This window comes from Scedosporium apiospermum (genome assembly GCF_000732125.1).
Source record: "Scedosporium apiospermum strain IHEM 14462 chromosome Unknown SEQ_SAPIO_0091, whole genome shotgun sequence".
Taxonomy (NCBI): Eukaryota; Fungi; Ascomycota; class Sordariomycetes; order Microascales; family Microascaceae; genus Scedosporium; species Scedosporium apiospermum.
This window is the reverse complement of record NW_015971792.1, coordinates 105,577-121,554: the sequence shown is the minus strand read 5'-3', so window position 1 is coordinate 121,554 and position 15,978 is coordinate 105,577. Positions and strand designations below refer to the sequence as shown.

General features: G+C 51.0%; 4 protein-coding genes and 2 pseudogenes across 4 annotated transcripts; 3 read left to right on the top strand and 3 right to left on the bottom strand.

Moving 5' to 3' along the window:
* Positions 1-913: 913 nt before the first annotated feature.
* Positions 914-3,691, bottom strand: SAPIO_CDS4245 (annotated as a pseudogene; the record flags this gene model as incomplete).
* A 1,763-nt stretch (positions 3,692-5,454) lies between these two features.
* SAPIO_CDS4244 (uncharacterized protein) lies at positions 5,455-6,719 on the top strand (the record flags this gene model as incomplete). Its single annotated transcript, XM_016786841.1, has 3 exons — positions 5,455-5,533; positions 5,739-5,857; positions 5,931-6,719. 3 exons carry the CDS (start codon positions 5,455-5,457, stop codon positions 6,717-6,719), a joined length of 987 nt encoding a protein of 328 aa, XP_016643443.1.
* A 351-nt stretch (positions 6,720-7,070) lies between these two features.
* On the bottom strand, positions 7,071-8,142 carry SAPIO_CDS4243 (Uncharacterized protein; the record flags this gene model as incomplete). Its single annotated transcript, XM_016786840.1, has 2 exons — positions 7,071-7,661; positions 7,816-8,142. 2 exons carry the CDS (start codon positions 8,140-8,142, stop codon positions 7,071-7,073), a joined length of 918 nt encoding a protein of 305 aa, XP_016643442.1.
* A 1,178-nt stretch (positions 8,143-9,320) lies between these two features.
* On the bottom strand, positions 9,321-9,950 carry SAPIO_CDS4242 (annotated as a pseudogene; the record flags this gene model as incomplete).
* Positions 9,951-11,208: 1,258 nt separating this feature from the next.
* On the top strand, positions 11,209-12,546 carry SAPIO_CDS4241 (Sterol esterase; the record flags this gene model as incomplete). The annotated part of the gene is made up of 3 exons (XM_016786839.1): positions 11,209-11,344; positions 11,427-11,791; positions 11,881-12,546. 3 exons carry the CDS (start codon positions 11,209-11,211, stop codon positions 12,544-12,546), a joined length of 1,167 nt encoding a protein of 388 aa, XP_016643441.1.
* Positions 12,547-13,308: 762 nt separating this feature from the next.
* SAPIO_CDS4240 (putative quinone oxidoreductase) lies at positions 13,309-14,453 on the top strand (the record flags this gene model as incomplete). Its single annotated transcript, XM_016786838.1, has 3 exons — positions 13,309-14,066; positions 14,125-14,299; positions 14,418-14,453. The coding sequence occupies 3 exons, from the start codon at positions 13,309-13,311 to the stop codon at positions 14,451-14,453; spliced, it is 969 nt and encodes a 322-aa protein (XP_016643440.1).
* Positions 14,454-15,978: the final 1,525 nt, after the last annotated feature.

The following is a 15,978-nucleotide window of genomic DNA, read 5'->3' as shown; positions in this document are numbered from 1 at the left end:
ACAGGTGAGTCTCGCGTGGTATGAACCAATCCCCTAGCAAGATATAGTGTTGATCAATCCTTCCATGACTTTGCCCCAGAACACTTACAGGTTCCGCCCTACTGCGGACTGATGGGGCAGAACCTAATATGGGCAGAGGTGCGACCCAGGTACACACCCACACATTTGTATCCAGAAACACTAGTCTCCTGCGAGGGAGAAAGGCCAGGGGTTCTCTAATTCCTGATGCGATTTCCGATGGAAATGTATCGCAAGGAATATCCTTCCCGTCAGAAAGTGTGGACTCTTCTGTCTCGGGCCTTGGGTGGATATCTGAAACCTGGAAAAGGACGTACTGATTCTCTATCTGCTCTAACCTAGATTGGGCGGCGACTTTGAGTAGAACATAGGGTGATTTGGAAGATGAAATCGGCCTGCCTATAGCGTACCGAGTCGCATTCGGGAGCTTGACTCCTGAGTCCGGAGCTTGCGGCGGCAGGCAATAGGTGTAAGCAGCCACCCTATCCAAGTCCTACCACGTAAAAGCTTGGATGTTCGTAGTGCTAAATCCAAGGACGTAGTTTGGTAATGCCGGGTGGCGCATCCACTCGGTCGTCACGGCCGCCTCGAAGGGGACGGACAGCACCAGTCGGCCATCCGATATATTCGCTATGTTTAAGAAGTGGCTCGTGATGACCAGAATCAGGCGACTCTCCAGGTGGAAAAGGAGGTTCTTAATGGGTCCTCTGTGCGAGGGGACAGGACTATGGAACTCCTGGTCCAGCTCCCACTCGTGACGGTTCTGGGGCGATTTCCACATCCTCTTGACGAAGAGCTCCCCGGATACGTCCAAAAATGCGACATAGCTTCCATCCTCACTCAACACCATCTTCTCCATTATCATGGAACCCCTAGGCCTCTCCAAGTTAGCAGTTTACTCTTCGGCAACCTCGTAGAGAGCGGCGACTCCATCTTCTGTCCCATGACTGCACGGGGAATTGCCGGGCTGGCAAGAAAGTGATACGACGCCATTGACTCTCAAGACGTTGTCGTTGGCACGTCGTGAGATTTTCGTTAGACTTCCTGGCTCGCTCGAGGTATCGCTGTTGTGCTTCGGGCACTCGGATTCCTTTGCGAGCCATATCAATGGGTCTGGGCTCCAAACGTTGCCGTACGGCCCCCGAATATCGTAGAGACACCTGGAGTCGGCGCTGAACGATAGATAGGTCACAGGGTCCGGTTTCGAGAGCTGGTATACGAGCGTAAGATCGGACGACAGGAAGACCTTCAGAGTCCCGACGCCGTCTCCCGTCGCGACGAGAGACCCATCCTTGCTGATAGTCAAGCTACTTGCACCAGCGTTGAATTTCACACTCGTATCCACGTCGTACGGATCCCATTTGAACAGTAACCCAGCCTGGGTCAATCCGAATACTTCGACATCGACGGGATGCCAGGCAAGTTTGTACACTTTCCCGCAGGTGGGCTCTTGGGCGGTCATGTCTGTCTCGCTCAGAATGTTGCATTGTCCCAGAGGCATTGGGGGTTCGAGCTCCCAGGCTGTTGCCAGATGGTCGCTATATCCGTACGCAATCATGTTGCCGTCGGGGCTCAGGGCCGAGCAAATTGGGAACTGCACCGTGATTCCATCCAGGCTCTCCTCTTCAACAGACGAATACAGCCCCCATTCGGTACAATCCTTATCGTCCAAAGAGAACGACCAAACGCAGTGATCCTCACTCCCGAGAAATACCCTTCTAGAATCCTCGGAAAAGACGAGAGTTTGTGGTGTAGGCAGTCTCGGTGGATTCGTCACCACTTTGACACACTCACCAGAGGTCGCATCCCACACCCGTGTCGTTTTGTCTCCGTAGCTGATCAGGAGATCTCCAGCCGTGTTAATTTCGATGCCGAGGATCCGCTCCGGATGGCTCAACCGCCTCAGCTCCTCAAAAGTAACAGCGTCGTAGAAAATAATGCAACCGCCATTTTCGATATTTGCTAGAATCGCGATATGACTGGGCGCGGAAAGCACTACGGAGCCAACCATGTCTTTATCCAGCGACAACCGAGCAAGGCAATCGTCCCATATGCTGTTAGCGAATCCGGATATGCTGAGTGACCTTGCCTCTTTTCGGCCGAATTGTTGGTAGATGATCGAGCTTGTCGGGCAGAAGGGCGGGATGAGCCTGAAAATCGAGTCGGGTCTTTGGACAAGATGTCGACCGAACTTGCCTACAATCTTGGTCAAGTCTGTTGCCCACCTCTCCAGCGAGTCGATTTTCTCAGCTAGGAAAACGGTTTTGCCGTCCAATCCTCTGAGCTTAAGTGCGACGTCGTTCAGGTATTGGGAGGCAAGGACGAGAACTCTGAGTTCCTTATCTGTGGCCGCGGCATAAATCCAGGCCAGGACATGGGGACTCAGAAGGAAATTAATTGCAGCTTCAAGTATACCGGCCTGAGAAACAGATCCGAGCGAGAAATGGACGAACCACGTCTTCATGGCGTAGTTGAGTAGGCCCGGTGGTTGATTTCGACTAATCCGTGATCGGAGACCTTTATCAGTGAGGCAGCGAATACACCTCAGAAAAAGGCTGTTGTTCGTGGTCACTGGCTCAATAAGGACATGTTGTACGGCTTGTCCTTCTCTAGTTAAATACTCTCGCGCTGTTTCGTGGATCAAAGACACCTTGTCTTCGACATCGATGACAACCAAGCCGCCGCAAAGTTGCCCGATTGTACGACGAATGTCAAGGAGGCCGTCCTGTTCTAGTGCGTCATCGAGTTCACCTAAAGTCAAGATCCGTCGAGAACATGTAACCCAGCCCAGTATACTCAGACCAAGCTGGCGGTCGCTCGCATTGGACTGAGAGTTGACTGTAGAACCCATTCTGTCGTAGAGCGCACTCATGCCAGAAGGCAGATCTCGGAGGGCATCCTCAATAGCGAGCTTGGTATAGCAAGTGTTGATCTTCTGCACGACTAGAGAAACCCAGAGAGAATTCCCTTGCGCACGTTGAAGCAGCTGCCCAGTAACCTCATCGCGGTAGGAACCTTCTATAGCGATATCCATCTCGCTCTCGACATACAACTTAATATCCTCCAGGTTCGCTTTCGCTTGGATGGTTTCCAGGTGAAGTTGCTTTGCAAGCCTCCGGAGCCCGGACGAAATCTCATGCGTTTCCCGGCTGACGAGGAGGATGCGGAGCGGAAGTTGAGCGAGGTGTAAGTCGGCGAGGAGTCGAACCAGCGATCCCGGATTTTCAGCTTCATCAACACCGTCAATAACGAGAAATATTCGGCGCGAAATGCGTAGTTGGAACAAGACTTTCTTGTATAGCGACTGCCAGATAGTCCAAGCATCTGCTGTTTTGAGATTGGTTGACGCAGTTTCCAGATTGCGGAGCTTATCCGCATATGCAGGGACGGAACGAGCGATTTGGCATGCCAGTGAACCCAGGACCATGCTCAGAGATCGCTTCTTTGGATTTGTGAAGCGAATGAAGAAGTAACTGCAGGGCAACGCGAGTTGGGCGAGGTGACTGATGATGAACGAAGTCAGGGCTGACTTTCCGCAGGCGGCGTTGCCATGGATCCAGAGAACTCGGGGACTGCTATGGGAGTCCTCGACCCAATTCGCGAATGCGGCGTGGTCAAGTATCCACGAACAAGTGCCAGAGGTCCATCGATCGCGGAAATAATTGTAGTCCATTTCGGGGGATTCCAGGGCAGACAGATTCTGCTCAAAACTCGCTAGCACTACTGCAGGGCTTGACATTACTGGCTCGATGGTCTCGGTATTATCGGTGCCTACAGACCGTTCAGCATGTCGAATCACTGATAGATATCAATGAAGCGTTTGGAATGCACGACCTTTCGCTTTGATATTACTTATCAACGCCACCAAGGCATTTCGGACCCTTATGTAACTTGGATCCTCTCGGCTCTCGTATTTACACACTTCGTGGTGATCTGCATCGAGAGGGCATGATATCTCACCGGGGTAACCCAACCTGGATGAGTCTTTTTCTAAAACCATCTACCCGTGGTCGCGTATTGTCAGTTAATGTGTGCTAATGGTTGAAAACAGGAAAGCTAATGTCAGTACTAACAACTCTTACTTTCTTTACTGCAGTTATCATAGACGTTGGCCGGGTTTCGTAAAAGGAAAAGATGTCTAGATTGGGGGCCACATGTCTGAAGTGCTCGTTAAGCCTTTCGAGTGCGTGAGAGTTGCTAGCGAGGTCTGAGATGAATTGCGTGGGACTCGCGACGAAGGATACTTGAAGAATACGATTAAGTGTTTCGGCGAGGTCGGTTCCGCGATGGGGAGTCGACAGAAAAATGATGGCCGATACGGCCCTGATTATGTGCTCATACGCAGGGTTGTGCTGCCCTAGGATGTATGCCTTTGAGATAGAGACTCCTCGTCAGTCCTAGTTCCCCGGTCGTCTACAAGAGAGTGAGATACCTCTTTTACAACTAGACCACCCATGGAATGGACCACAAAGATGATGGGTTTCTACGTCTAGTGTTATCGTTGAGCTCCTATGCAAACGCGACGGGTGACCTACTGCGCCGAATCCCAGTGCTTCATCTTCTTCCGCCGTGTCGTCTTGACCGTGCTTCATGCCATCAAGCAATTCCTCCGAAAAGTCTGAAATGGATTTCTTGTTGTTTCCTGAGCCAGGTTGGAAGTGCGCGTTGTAGCCAAAAGTCAAGATCCTGACGTCGCCAAGCCCGGGCTCTAATGGGAGGAATTTAAGAGGCCAAAAGAGTTTGGGGTCTTTGTTCTTGCACCACGTCGCCCGGCTATTTCCACCAAGCCCGTGAACAAACACGATGTCGGCCTTCCTCTCCCCTGGTGGCCGATAAACAACCTTTATGCCGAGGGGATCCGGGACTGTTTCTTGAACTGGAGATCCCAGCGTCCGTTAGTTGGAAATAATTCATGTGAGGTGCGGAGAAGTGCAGAAAGACGCACCATCCTTGCGAGATCGCCATCTCCTCCATCTTTCCCTCCCTCTTTTCCACATTCCAAGTTCTTCAAAAGCCAGCGCTAAGAAAAGGTCATGAATGTCTCGCGGTAACAAAGCGGCGAGATTGACAGAAGAGTCGAGGAGCACCGCAAGTCGGGGTACGAATTAATTTGTATCATTCCATGAATCTGGATCCCGTCCCCTCAGTGCTTGGAGCTGCATGATAATTATGCACGACCCATGCGCAGCGGCAACACTCGTGGCCCCATTCGCTCATGCGACAGCAAGGGGAGGTATTACTATTGACAAATCGCGATGGGCTTTTAAGGTCTAAGAATGGGGCAGGCATTCCTGGCATTTCTAGCATTCCTTACAGACCCTCGTATACGCGATATAAATGCTTCAAATGTCTAAGACTATCGTAGTTCTTATCCATGATTGTATCAGCCCGTTTGATATCATCTCACAGGTATCCGCAAAATCTATAGTCAAGAAAATGGCCACTCCTCCAATCGCGCCGAACCCGGGAGCTTCGCCAGAAGATCAGCATGCGTCGAAATATATCACGGAAACAGGTAGGGCAAGCACTAGCCGGTCCATCCACCGAAAAGGGTTAGAAATCGAGGCACAACCTATCAGTATCAAAGAACTACTGGCCCAGCTAGACGGCGTGTTTCCTATAGATCGAGCCGTCGTTGAGGAAGGTATAATCTCCGTACAGTAGCTCATTGAGACCCGAGGGGGCTGACTTGGTTCTGTTGCTATCGTTTCCCTCTGCAGCCTTGCCCAAGAACGCCACGTTTCTGTCAGCAGAGCATTTTGGGCTGAGCGCATACACCATTACTGGGAGGCTCATTGCTGTCGAGCCAGATGGCACTGAGAAAACGTACTTCCTGAAGGTAGGTTGATGTGTTGTCTCTGTTCCTCTCAGGCCCCCAAAAAGAGCAAGCCTAGTCTCACGCAGCTTATCAGGTGGCGTTCGAAGAACATGGGCGCATCATGCTTAACGGCGAATTTGTGTCGTCCAACATGATCTACAAGCTAATGCCAGACTTCATTCCTCAACCCTTCGGGTTTGGAACCTATAAATGGAAGGAACAAGACGCGTATTTCAACTTGTCAGAATTCGTTGACATGGACGTGACCAAGGAGCCGGATCCTGCAGAATTCACCGCTAGGCTAGCCAAGATGCACAAATCAAGTCAATCGCCCACCGGCAAGTTTGGATTCCCCGTCAAGACGTGCGATGGTAAAACGGCCCATACAGTGGACTGGGAAGAGAGCTGGTCAGTTTTCTTCCGCAAACTGTTTCTCGGCGTTTGCAAGCTTGACCTCGAAGCGAATGGACCCTGGCCTGAACTTGAACGTGCCACGGAACAGGTGGCGAGTAAAGTCATTCCTCGTCTGCTAGACAACTTGCGGACTCGTGAGGGAGACACAATCAAGCCGTGTATTATCCACGGCGATCTTTGGGAAGGAAATATGGGCGTAAACAACAAAACCGGCGTTACCTTGCTGTTCGATGCTGGCTCTTACTTTGCGCATAACGAGATGGAACTGGGACATTGGCGGTGCGAATTTAGCTCCGTGTTCCGAAAGAAAGAGTATACAGAGCACTACCTCAGAAACTATCCTGCTGCCCACCCCATCGACGAGTTTGATGACCGCAACAGGCTTTATAGTCTAAAGGGGGCCATCAACTACTCTGCTGGTCATCTAGGGAGTAGCTTGAGGAAAACGTATGGGCCCGATGAAGTCTAGACCCCCGAAACCCGATGCCAATGCTGACATCTGTTGTGATATCTAGGGCATATAACGATATGTGCTATCTGTGCGAAAAGTATGCTCCTATCGACGGGATTGATAAGTACGACCCCAGTATCGACCCCGCGATCACTGGAGCTTGTATTATCCCTCACCTGGACGAAGGACTCATTTAAAGATCGCAGATGACTGGGGGCCATTATTCGCAGAACTATGTGGCAACAGACGCGGCTTCAGTCTCGGCTAGAGTAACGAAAGGAATAATTTGAATTAAATGGATTTACATCTGGGGATATGTAGTTTCCAATCATCAATACATAAGCCATCAGCAATGTCACATTTAATAGTTCAACTTCCATCAGAAGCCCCGATCAATGGGTTTCCAGCTGTCATAACCTGCAGGAACTCCTTAGGTCCGTCGTCTGCAAAGAACATCTTACCACTCTGCAAACTCCTTGTAATCACATCAATAGCGTAAGAAAACATCTCCTTCTCATACGCGGCGATGGCCCCCTGCGTCACTCCCAATTCCTTGATCTTCTCCGCTAGGATGCACGAGTCGCGCATGGCGCAGTTGACTCCGTCGCCTACGAATGGAGTGGTGACGTGCGCCGCGTCGCCAATCAGCGTCGCATCCTGAGCTGGCTTCCAGTTCAAACGATCGGTGGGCATGTAATACATGAGCCAGGGGCGGAAGGGACCCTCGCTTTGCTGGATGATTTCTTGGAATTGCGGCGCGTATGAGCCGAAGTGCTGTTCTTGGAGCTGGAACTTCTTCGCGGCGTCGAAGTCGGACTGATTGACCGCATTGTTTGCAAAGTCTTCGGGGCCCTTTAGGCCAATGTCGATGCGGTAGTGGCCGCCTCCCTGACGACCGTTAAACATGTGCTTCCCGTCTCCCATGATGATCCTGGCTCCTTGGCCACCCATTGCTTCCATCTTGGGGTAGAATGTAGAATGGATTGGTTGGGTGGATCTTTGAGGTGATGAAGAACTGGCCCGAATACGTGGGCTGTGCGTCCGTAACCTGCATCATGTGTGTACGGAAGGGATCAGCTGCGCGAACATTACGTTAACTGGGAGTGTACCGTACCAGATGCCGAATCTTGCTCCAGGTCCCATAGGCTCCTACAACAAGCTTAAACCCCGACGCCGTGCTACCATCCGAAAACGTCAAGACGACTTCGCCACTCTTCTCGTCCCTGTGGGACTTAACCAGAGGCTTTGAGAACACAACCTTCTCCTTCGGGATAGCAGTCAGCAGTACCTTGCGGATCTGCCAACGGTCCATTTCCGGCGAATCCCGTCCTTCTCCGACAGAAAAGACCTTCTCACCGAGGTGGTTATAAAGCAGGTGGATCGTAGCGTCGCCGCCGCGCGAGTTCTTCTTGAACTCCTCGAAGACGCCGGCTTCGTGCATGGCGCGCTGTCCGCTGCCGACGTGAAGATCGAGACATCCTCCGCGCGGGTTGGTCTCCTTCGTAGACGATGTAGTCCTTGCCCTGCCTCTCGAGGAGGGCAGCCAGTGCTAGACCGGATGGGCCACCGCCGACGATTGCGATTTCTGGAGCCATTTAGTTCTTGAGAGTAATGTTGGCGATGAGAGAAGGTGGAAGATAGTGGAAAGAAAGTGTTTAAATGAAGAAGTGCAAGGTACTTCTGATTGGTCATGTGATTTGATGATTGGATACCAGAGTGCGTAAAAAGAGCAGTGATTCTCATATTAAATAGAAGGATGCATTAGGGGAGGGTATGTTTAGAAAGGATCATTACCCCATGGTGGCGGGCCGGTGACAGACAGCACGATGCGTTCAGCGGCAGTGGAATGCGGAGGCGGAAACGGAGTCGTGGATGAGAAAGCGCTAGGCGTGGCTCGGCATGGCTCGATATGGTCTAGATGGGTGGTGAAGGGTGGCGGCGAGGCGTGTCCCGCTGGATACTTCCGTAGTCTTGGAGACCGCACTAGTGTGGTGCGGGTCAAGCGTAACCTAAAGCCGCAGCCAAGTCCGGGATGCGGGGAAGATGCAGGACACGCACACCGCACGGAGCGGAGAAAAGGCGGAAGGGCAATGTTAGGTGGTATTGGATTCGAGTTACATGCGGCTCGCCCGGACAATCGGAGACGCACGCTGCAGACCTAGATGTTGGCTTTTGTCCTCGCTCTTCATCCCCTGTACTCAATGGTTGGCCCGGAGGAAAATGCGGGGGAACAGTCGCCTGGATGGATATCGACTCCCCCCTAGCTGTAGTTGGAGATTACTGGGACAGAAGCAAACAAGCCTCCGGGATTGGAACGGCTGCCACGGCAACTACCACAGTATGCCTCAATATAAACTTCTAACTTTCTGTGAGTGATTATACTGGTTGTATGACGTTAGTAACACGTTAGATCGTTGTTGGTTGTTACAAACCGTTTCATAATTGCAGAAGCTGGACTACATGCAACTGATCAAACGATGGATAGGCTTCAGTAGGCAGGTAACTCTTGCTTGTTACTCGACTTAAGTTGTAGTTGTTCAATTGAATCATCCTAAGGCAAATGATAAAGCTCCCTCAACCTGTACGGACTGGGAAATAGCGAGGTATGATGCTAGATTGCTAGTGCGCCGGGGCCTTGAAGCAGATGGAGTTCTCCCACCGCGAGAGCCGTGGCCCAATCTCGGGCCTCTTCTTAATGCTTTCCTCGTCCTCACCGCTCTTCACCCTGCGGATCAAGTCCTCGACCACAATATCGACACCGATCGGGTTCCTAGCGTACTCCTCCGTTTCCATGAACCGCCGCGCCTCGCCAGCCGTCTTGAAGTTATCCACCTGGAGTTCAAACTCGTTGCCATCAGGGTCGAAGTAATACATGTTCGTGCTCATCCCGTGGTTCACCGGCCAATGAGGCGTGATGCCAAGGGCCTTCTTCGGCTCGTAGCTTGTCACAAGCTCCGCCAGGCTCTTGAGAGTGAAGGCGATGTGGTAGACGCCGGTGCCGACTTTCTTGTCGTTGACTGTGTGTTTAGGGTCCGAGACGATGACCAAGCGGTGATGCTCTTCATCGAAGGCGATGAAGGCTGCGTTCTTGTTGCGGAGGATGACCTGGCCTCCGAAGAAGTTGACATGCCATTGGACCATCTCCTCGAACTTGTCGGGCGTGGTGCGGATGCCGAAGTGGCCGATAGAAGAGGGACTGACGAGCTTCCTTGTGACGGGGGCAAGTTTATCGGAAGAAGAGGCAGTCATGGTAGGGGAGATAATATTATCAACTAAACAGATTTTTGTTAATGGTTTGTCGTTGATTTTTTCTAAGACGGATGGAGAGGCAATGACATTAATGCTTAAGGGACACAGAGTTCTAATATTACTCTTCTTTGAGATCAAGCGATGGATCGGGATGAATGTAACGGTTGATAACCCTAGGAAACAACTGGGGTAACAGAAAGAGACAGGCTTAGTTGTGATCCGAAACCCGCAATCAGTGTTTCCCGTCACAGGTCTATATACCAAAGCTACCAAAGGAGATAAGGTGGAGGTTGAACTCGAACTAGATGCGGGATTCCCGACAGCTTCATTCCCAATGGTCCTGGAGGTGAATCTCGCGCTAGTGTTCGACCGACGGCCCACAGTCACCCAAACGATAGCCTAGTTCATCTTCCCGCATGCCGTCTTTGATTCCCATTCTTGCCAGGTCTCTTTTGCTGCGGGCCACTTCGCCAGTGCACTGGTGTTCGCGTTTCAATTCTTCTCACTCGTTCCAAGTAAGAAGCCGTGATTCGCTCTGTTTTGTCCAGCCTTCACACTTCTGGCATATTGGGATATAACTCACAGCACACGAAACGAAGCAAAGCAAACGCCATGTCGCCTGGATATGAAACACTTAACCATCCCAGCATCGGCCTTATTCGAGGCATCAAAAACTTTCCCAATGTGAGTCAATACCTGGGTGTGCAATATGCAACACTAGAAGATCGCTTCGCTCGCGGCCAGATTCGACGAAAGTGTGGTGAAATTCTGGATGCTACAAAGTTTGGGTAAGAGAGTTCATTTTTGGCCCTTTTTGATCAGTCCTGAATGGCCTATTAACCAAGTCAACATCAACAGACCTATCCCCTTCAGCCCACCATCTGCCTGCGAGTGGGAGCATAAACTCTTGCAAAAACCCCTCCCATTCTCTCCATTCAGTGAATCTGGCACAGAATGCCTTACACTCAACATTTCCGCTCCGAGCCCCAGTGGCGCTACGGAGTTTTCAGTGATGGTGTTTGTCCACGGCGGCGCTTTCTCGACTGGAAGCAGCTCATATCCGCAGTATGATTTGGCCCGCATTACGAAGCTGAGCGTTTCTGTGGGTACGCGTTGTCGTCGGCATCAAGTGAATTGACGAAATTCATCACCTTCAACTGTAATTGATGCCTTCGAAAGCTTGTTTTACTGATACGGTCTCCCGTTGATCTTCTCAAGCTACCGTTTTGGGGCTCCTGGGTTCCTCCATTCCCAAGGCATGAAAGATGCTGGGTACCAACCGAACAATGGCCTTGACGATCAGCGCCTTGCATTGCTGTGGATCAAGGACAATGTTGCAGGCTTCGGCGGCGATCCTGAGCGAGTCACGTTGGTGGTCGAGAGCTCTGGTGCAGGTAAGAAGACAAGATGGGAAAAGGAGGAGGGAAACGCGGAGAACTTGGAGCGAGCAGAAGACTAACGGTTGAAATTTTCAAGCATCCGGGTGTTTCCACCTCCACTCCCCCGAACAATTGTTCCACCAGTTCATCTCCATGAGCGGGTCATCGGTGCAACGCCTGACGCTTGTTAGCCAGGCCGACGCATCGTACAACTCCGTGACGGAAGTGCTTGGAGCGAAGGAGCTATCACCCAAGGAACAAATCCGAACCCTTCTAGATGCTACAAGAGAAGACTATTCCGTTAAGATAGGACGTCGACTCCCCATCGGCCCCTTGGTCGATGGCATCAAGATCCCAACGTTGACATCTTACAAAGCGCTCGCCGATCCAGATGAGACGATCAGTCTGTTCCCGGGACTGCGTCAGTGTAAGAGAATTTTGATGGGCGACTGTCAAATGGATGTGAGTCTCTTTAACCGCCTCGAGCATCAGTATCGCACACATCCTCAGCAAGAATATATTGCAAATTTGCAATGCTAAAACCAACCCAGGGTATGGCCTTCAGTGCCCGCTTTGTAGGGAGAACAGACATCCTGCCAAAAACACTACAGCATTGCCTGACTGCAGTATTTGATCCCGTCAATCCGACCATTGCCACAGCTCTCATCAAGGCGTACCGGATCGATGCCGAGGCGACCTCGAACACCCGTAAGACCGTCGAGCTGGTGCTTAACTTTGCAAATGACGTGTTGTTCGCCCAGCCTGCTCGTGTGTTTAGCAGGGCTTGGTCCGTGGCCGCTGTCCCGGGGACTGAGGCATTCCTTTGCCATTTCAACTGCCCGAATCCTTGGGATGGACCGTGGAAGGGTTACGCCACGCACATCTTGGATATCGCCTTCGTCCTGCAAAACTACAACGAACACCTTTCTCCGGGGCAGGCCAAGTGTGCTGAACGGTATGCCAAGGACGTGATTGCCTTTGTCAACGGCGCGAGTCCTTGGGCACGGTACGATGAGAATGAAAGTGGTAGTGGCGCGATGGTCTACGACGCGGACGAGGAGGGGACAGAGGACAAGTCAAGGTTCGTCCCCGCCACTTCTGACGAGGCGGGAAAGGAAAGCAAGCGAAGGAATTTCCTTGAGCATATTCTCAAGGAAGAGTTATTTGACAAGCTGTTGGATGTTTGGCAAATGTTTGTCGCCAGCGGGAAGGACTAACTACCAAAATTTCTACCGCAAGCTTCGAAAATATACGAGGAGATGCGAAATGTAAGACGATAAATAGAATTGGCAATAATATGCCCTTCAGCTCCACTAAATCTAGTACCGTTAAATTTATATTGAAAGAGTAAATTCTGTCTTAAAATTAAAATCAAAAAGATCTGCTAAATGTATACACAATGGAATGGGGCAAAGAAAGTTGGGGGGGGAAGAAAGCAAGCAGGGCTACTAGAGGGGCAGAAGAGAGCAGAAGAGAGCAGAAGAGAGCAGAAGAGAGCAGAAGAGAGCAGAAGAGCAAGCAAGGTAGAAAGAAGAAAATGGAGAGAGAAAAAAGGGAAATAGGAATAGAGAGAAAATCATATATTGTAAAACAAGTCCTTGTACTTAAAAATGCTGGGTATGTGAATATTCTCCTATTCCTATTAGATGTGCCTTCTTTTGCAAACGATAGTTGATCCTATTGATGCGATTCTTCCTCCGCGTTATCACCGCTTGCCGCTTGCCGTTTGCCGCCTGCCATCACAGGCCACCAGAGCCAATACAAGTTGCGCTAATGCCTCGATACCAAACTGACTTCCTATGACGCCATGACGGGAGGTATTGTAAAGTAGTTTCCCAGGACCGGCTCTCAGACAACTACATCCAGCCAACATATAGAAACGGAATGACACGCTCAGCTCGACCAGGAAAACTGGAATCTGCTATTTACCCCTCATACCTGAAAATTTGCGGCTACTTTACTCTCACCATACATCAAGAATGCCGATCCCGTCGACCCAAAAGGCCGTAGTGGTCGAACAAGTCGGGGGCCCAGAGGTCCTCCAATACCGCACCGACTACCCCGTTCCCACCCCAGGAGAGGGCCAGGTTCTGGTGAAGAACACCCTATCTGGTATCAATTTCATCGACACTTATTTCCGTACTGGTTTGTACCCTTCGCCTAAGCCGGAAGTCCTCGGCCGCGCGGGCACGGGTGTCATTGTAGCACTCGGCCCCAACTCAGAGAAGCACGATTTCAAGGTCGGTGATAGGGTTGTGTGGCTGGGAAATGCAGCAGCACCCGTGGCTCAGATGATGAAACTGCCTGATGGCCTCTCCGACGTGGACGCCGTGGGCAGTTACCTGAGCGGTTTGACGGCGCTCGCACTTACTGAAGAGGCCTACCGGGTTGGACCTGGAGATTGCGTCCTCCTTCATGCGGCTGCCGGCAGCACAGGGATCCTGATGACGCAAATTCTCAAGACTCTAGGGGCCAAAGTCATCGGAACAGCCGGAGGCCCAGAGAAAGTGGCCTTCGTCAAGAGCCTCGGGGCAGGCCATGTCATCGATTATCGTAGCGAGGCCGGCAAAAACTGGGTGGACGAGGTGAAGCGCCTTACCAATCAGGAGGGAGTTGGTGTGTTTTACGACTCCGTCGGGAAGGAGACTTGGGAGGGGGATCGGGAAGTTGCAAAGAGGAAGGGCACGATTGTGTGGTTCGGCAATGCTAGCGGTCCAGTGCCGCCTCTCCCGTTGAAGTAAGGGCTTTTGCCATCCCCATCTCTGACGAGCTTTATTGACCTGATAAATTCCTAGTCTACTCTCCGCAAAATGCCTCAAGGTTGCCCGGCCGACTCTTTTCGGATACATTGCCACACGTGAGGAGTTTCAGCATTATGCTGACGAACTCTTCCGTCTGTTGCTATCCGGAAAGCTAAAAGTCAAGGTCCACGGGGTCTACAAGCTTGAAGAAGTACAGCGAGCCCACAAGGTAAGGAATCAACCGATGCCAATATCTCCCCAAACCAACCCCACGCTTACACGTTAAATTATCTTCAAAAAATAAAGGATCTGGAAAGCCGCAAGACTATGGGAAAGACACTACTCAGACACTAGAGGTGAGGGCTGAAATGGAAACCTTCTAGAATGGCGTAGCAGCAACAACATCGACACGAATGTTGTAGATGAGGGTTGGGGTTTTTCCTCGAAGATCTCGGGGCACGGAGATCAATGACACCGAGAGGCGAGAGAGATCATACTCCCTTGAGATATTCTGGCCTCTGGTAGGTGTTGGATACTTGGGTGTGGAAAACAAACACGACTCTGGGTCCCTGGATATGGGCCATCAAGAGGTAGGCTAGTATCGGGGTCCCATAATTAGAAACAAGGCAACCTGGAGACACCAACTCTTTCTCCGTTGGGAACAATCCTGATCGATCGTGAACGAAGAGGGGAGAAATCCGTGAAATAATTCACCAAACTCGAGCAGAACAGGGAATTTATTTCACGACTCACTACTCTAATTATTCATGGAAAACACGTTTCCCAGTTACCGAACTAGCTGTCTCAAATTACAATGATTCCTCTGGGCAATTTTCCAGCCGAAATATTCGGCCAGATCATAGATAACCTAGTCATCACGATAGGCATATCCAAAGTCGTACAGATGAGATTGGTAAACAGTAAGGCAGAGATTCTAAAAGCCCAGCCATTCCCAGTCCAACCTTCGAAGCCTAACCCAACTCACCTATGCACAGCTATTCAATGACACCATCGTCTCCGCCATCAGCAATGAACATGTCGTTGACATCTTCGACCCCGCAACCCCGACGCTAGTTGGTCGAATGTCGTCTTCCTTACTCGGCCAAATCCTGCTAAAAAGATCTTACGTATCTAAGGCGGCACGCGACCTAGATGGTTCACTTTATGCTATCGCCCTGGCGAACCGTACCCTAGACTCTCTAATAACCAGAGAAACGGAAGAAGAGCAGGCAAGCCGACATCGCCATGTGGCGGAGTAGGTCGCGAACACGTACCTATCTCGAGATGTGAAAATGTCGGATTGGGTTCTGGACGATCAACTAGTACTTTCGGGGGCGGTAATCCACGGAGGCTTGTCCCTTGTACGCAATTTTGTGGAAACGAAGCTACTATCTGACGCTCTCAACGACTGGACTGAGTATTTCGGGAGGCCACTGCATCTTGCAGCCGTATGGGGCCATACCGACGTAGTCCGCTATCTTTTGGCGCACGGGGCGAATCCGCGACTGCTCAATGAAACTAGAAAGAAGGTCGAGAACGTCGATAAGTATTATCCACGGGCAGGCGAGAAATACTATCCGCCGATATTACACTTGAGTACTGGGAAGTGAGATTTGACAAGATTCACCCCCGGTGCGGGATTGCGGGCGGCCGTGTCTAGTGGAAACGAGAAGCTTGTGAGCCTCCTCCTTCAGCGCGAAAACCGGGGGCCCGCGGCCCACGGCGAGTTCTGTCGTGCAGGACGACCAGATTGGAAATAACGTAAAGGACAAACCAGAGAACACAGGCACGGATCTTAGGATTGGGTAAAGGGATCTTTATCAAAGCTGTCAGTTATACTATAATCATCACATACATTAGCATAATTTCAGAGAAAATATGCATCGTAGTAATCGTCGTATGCGTAAA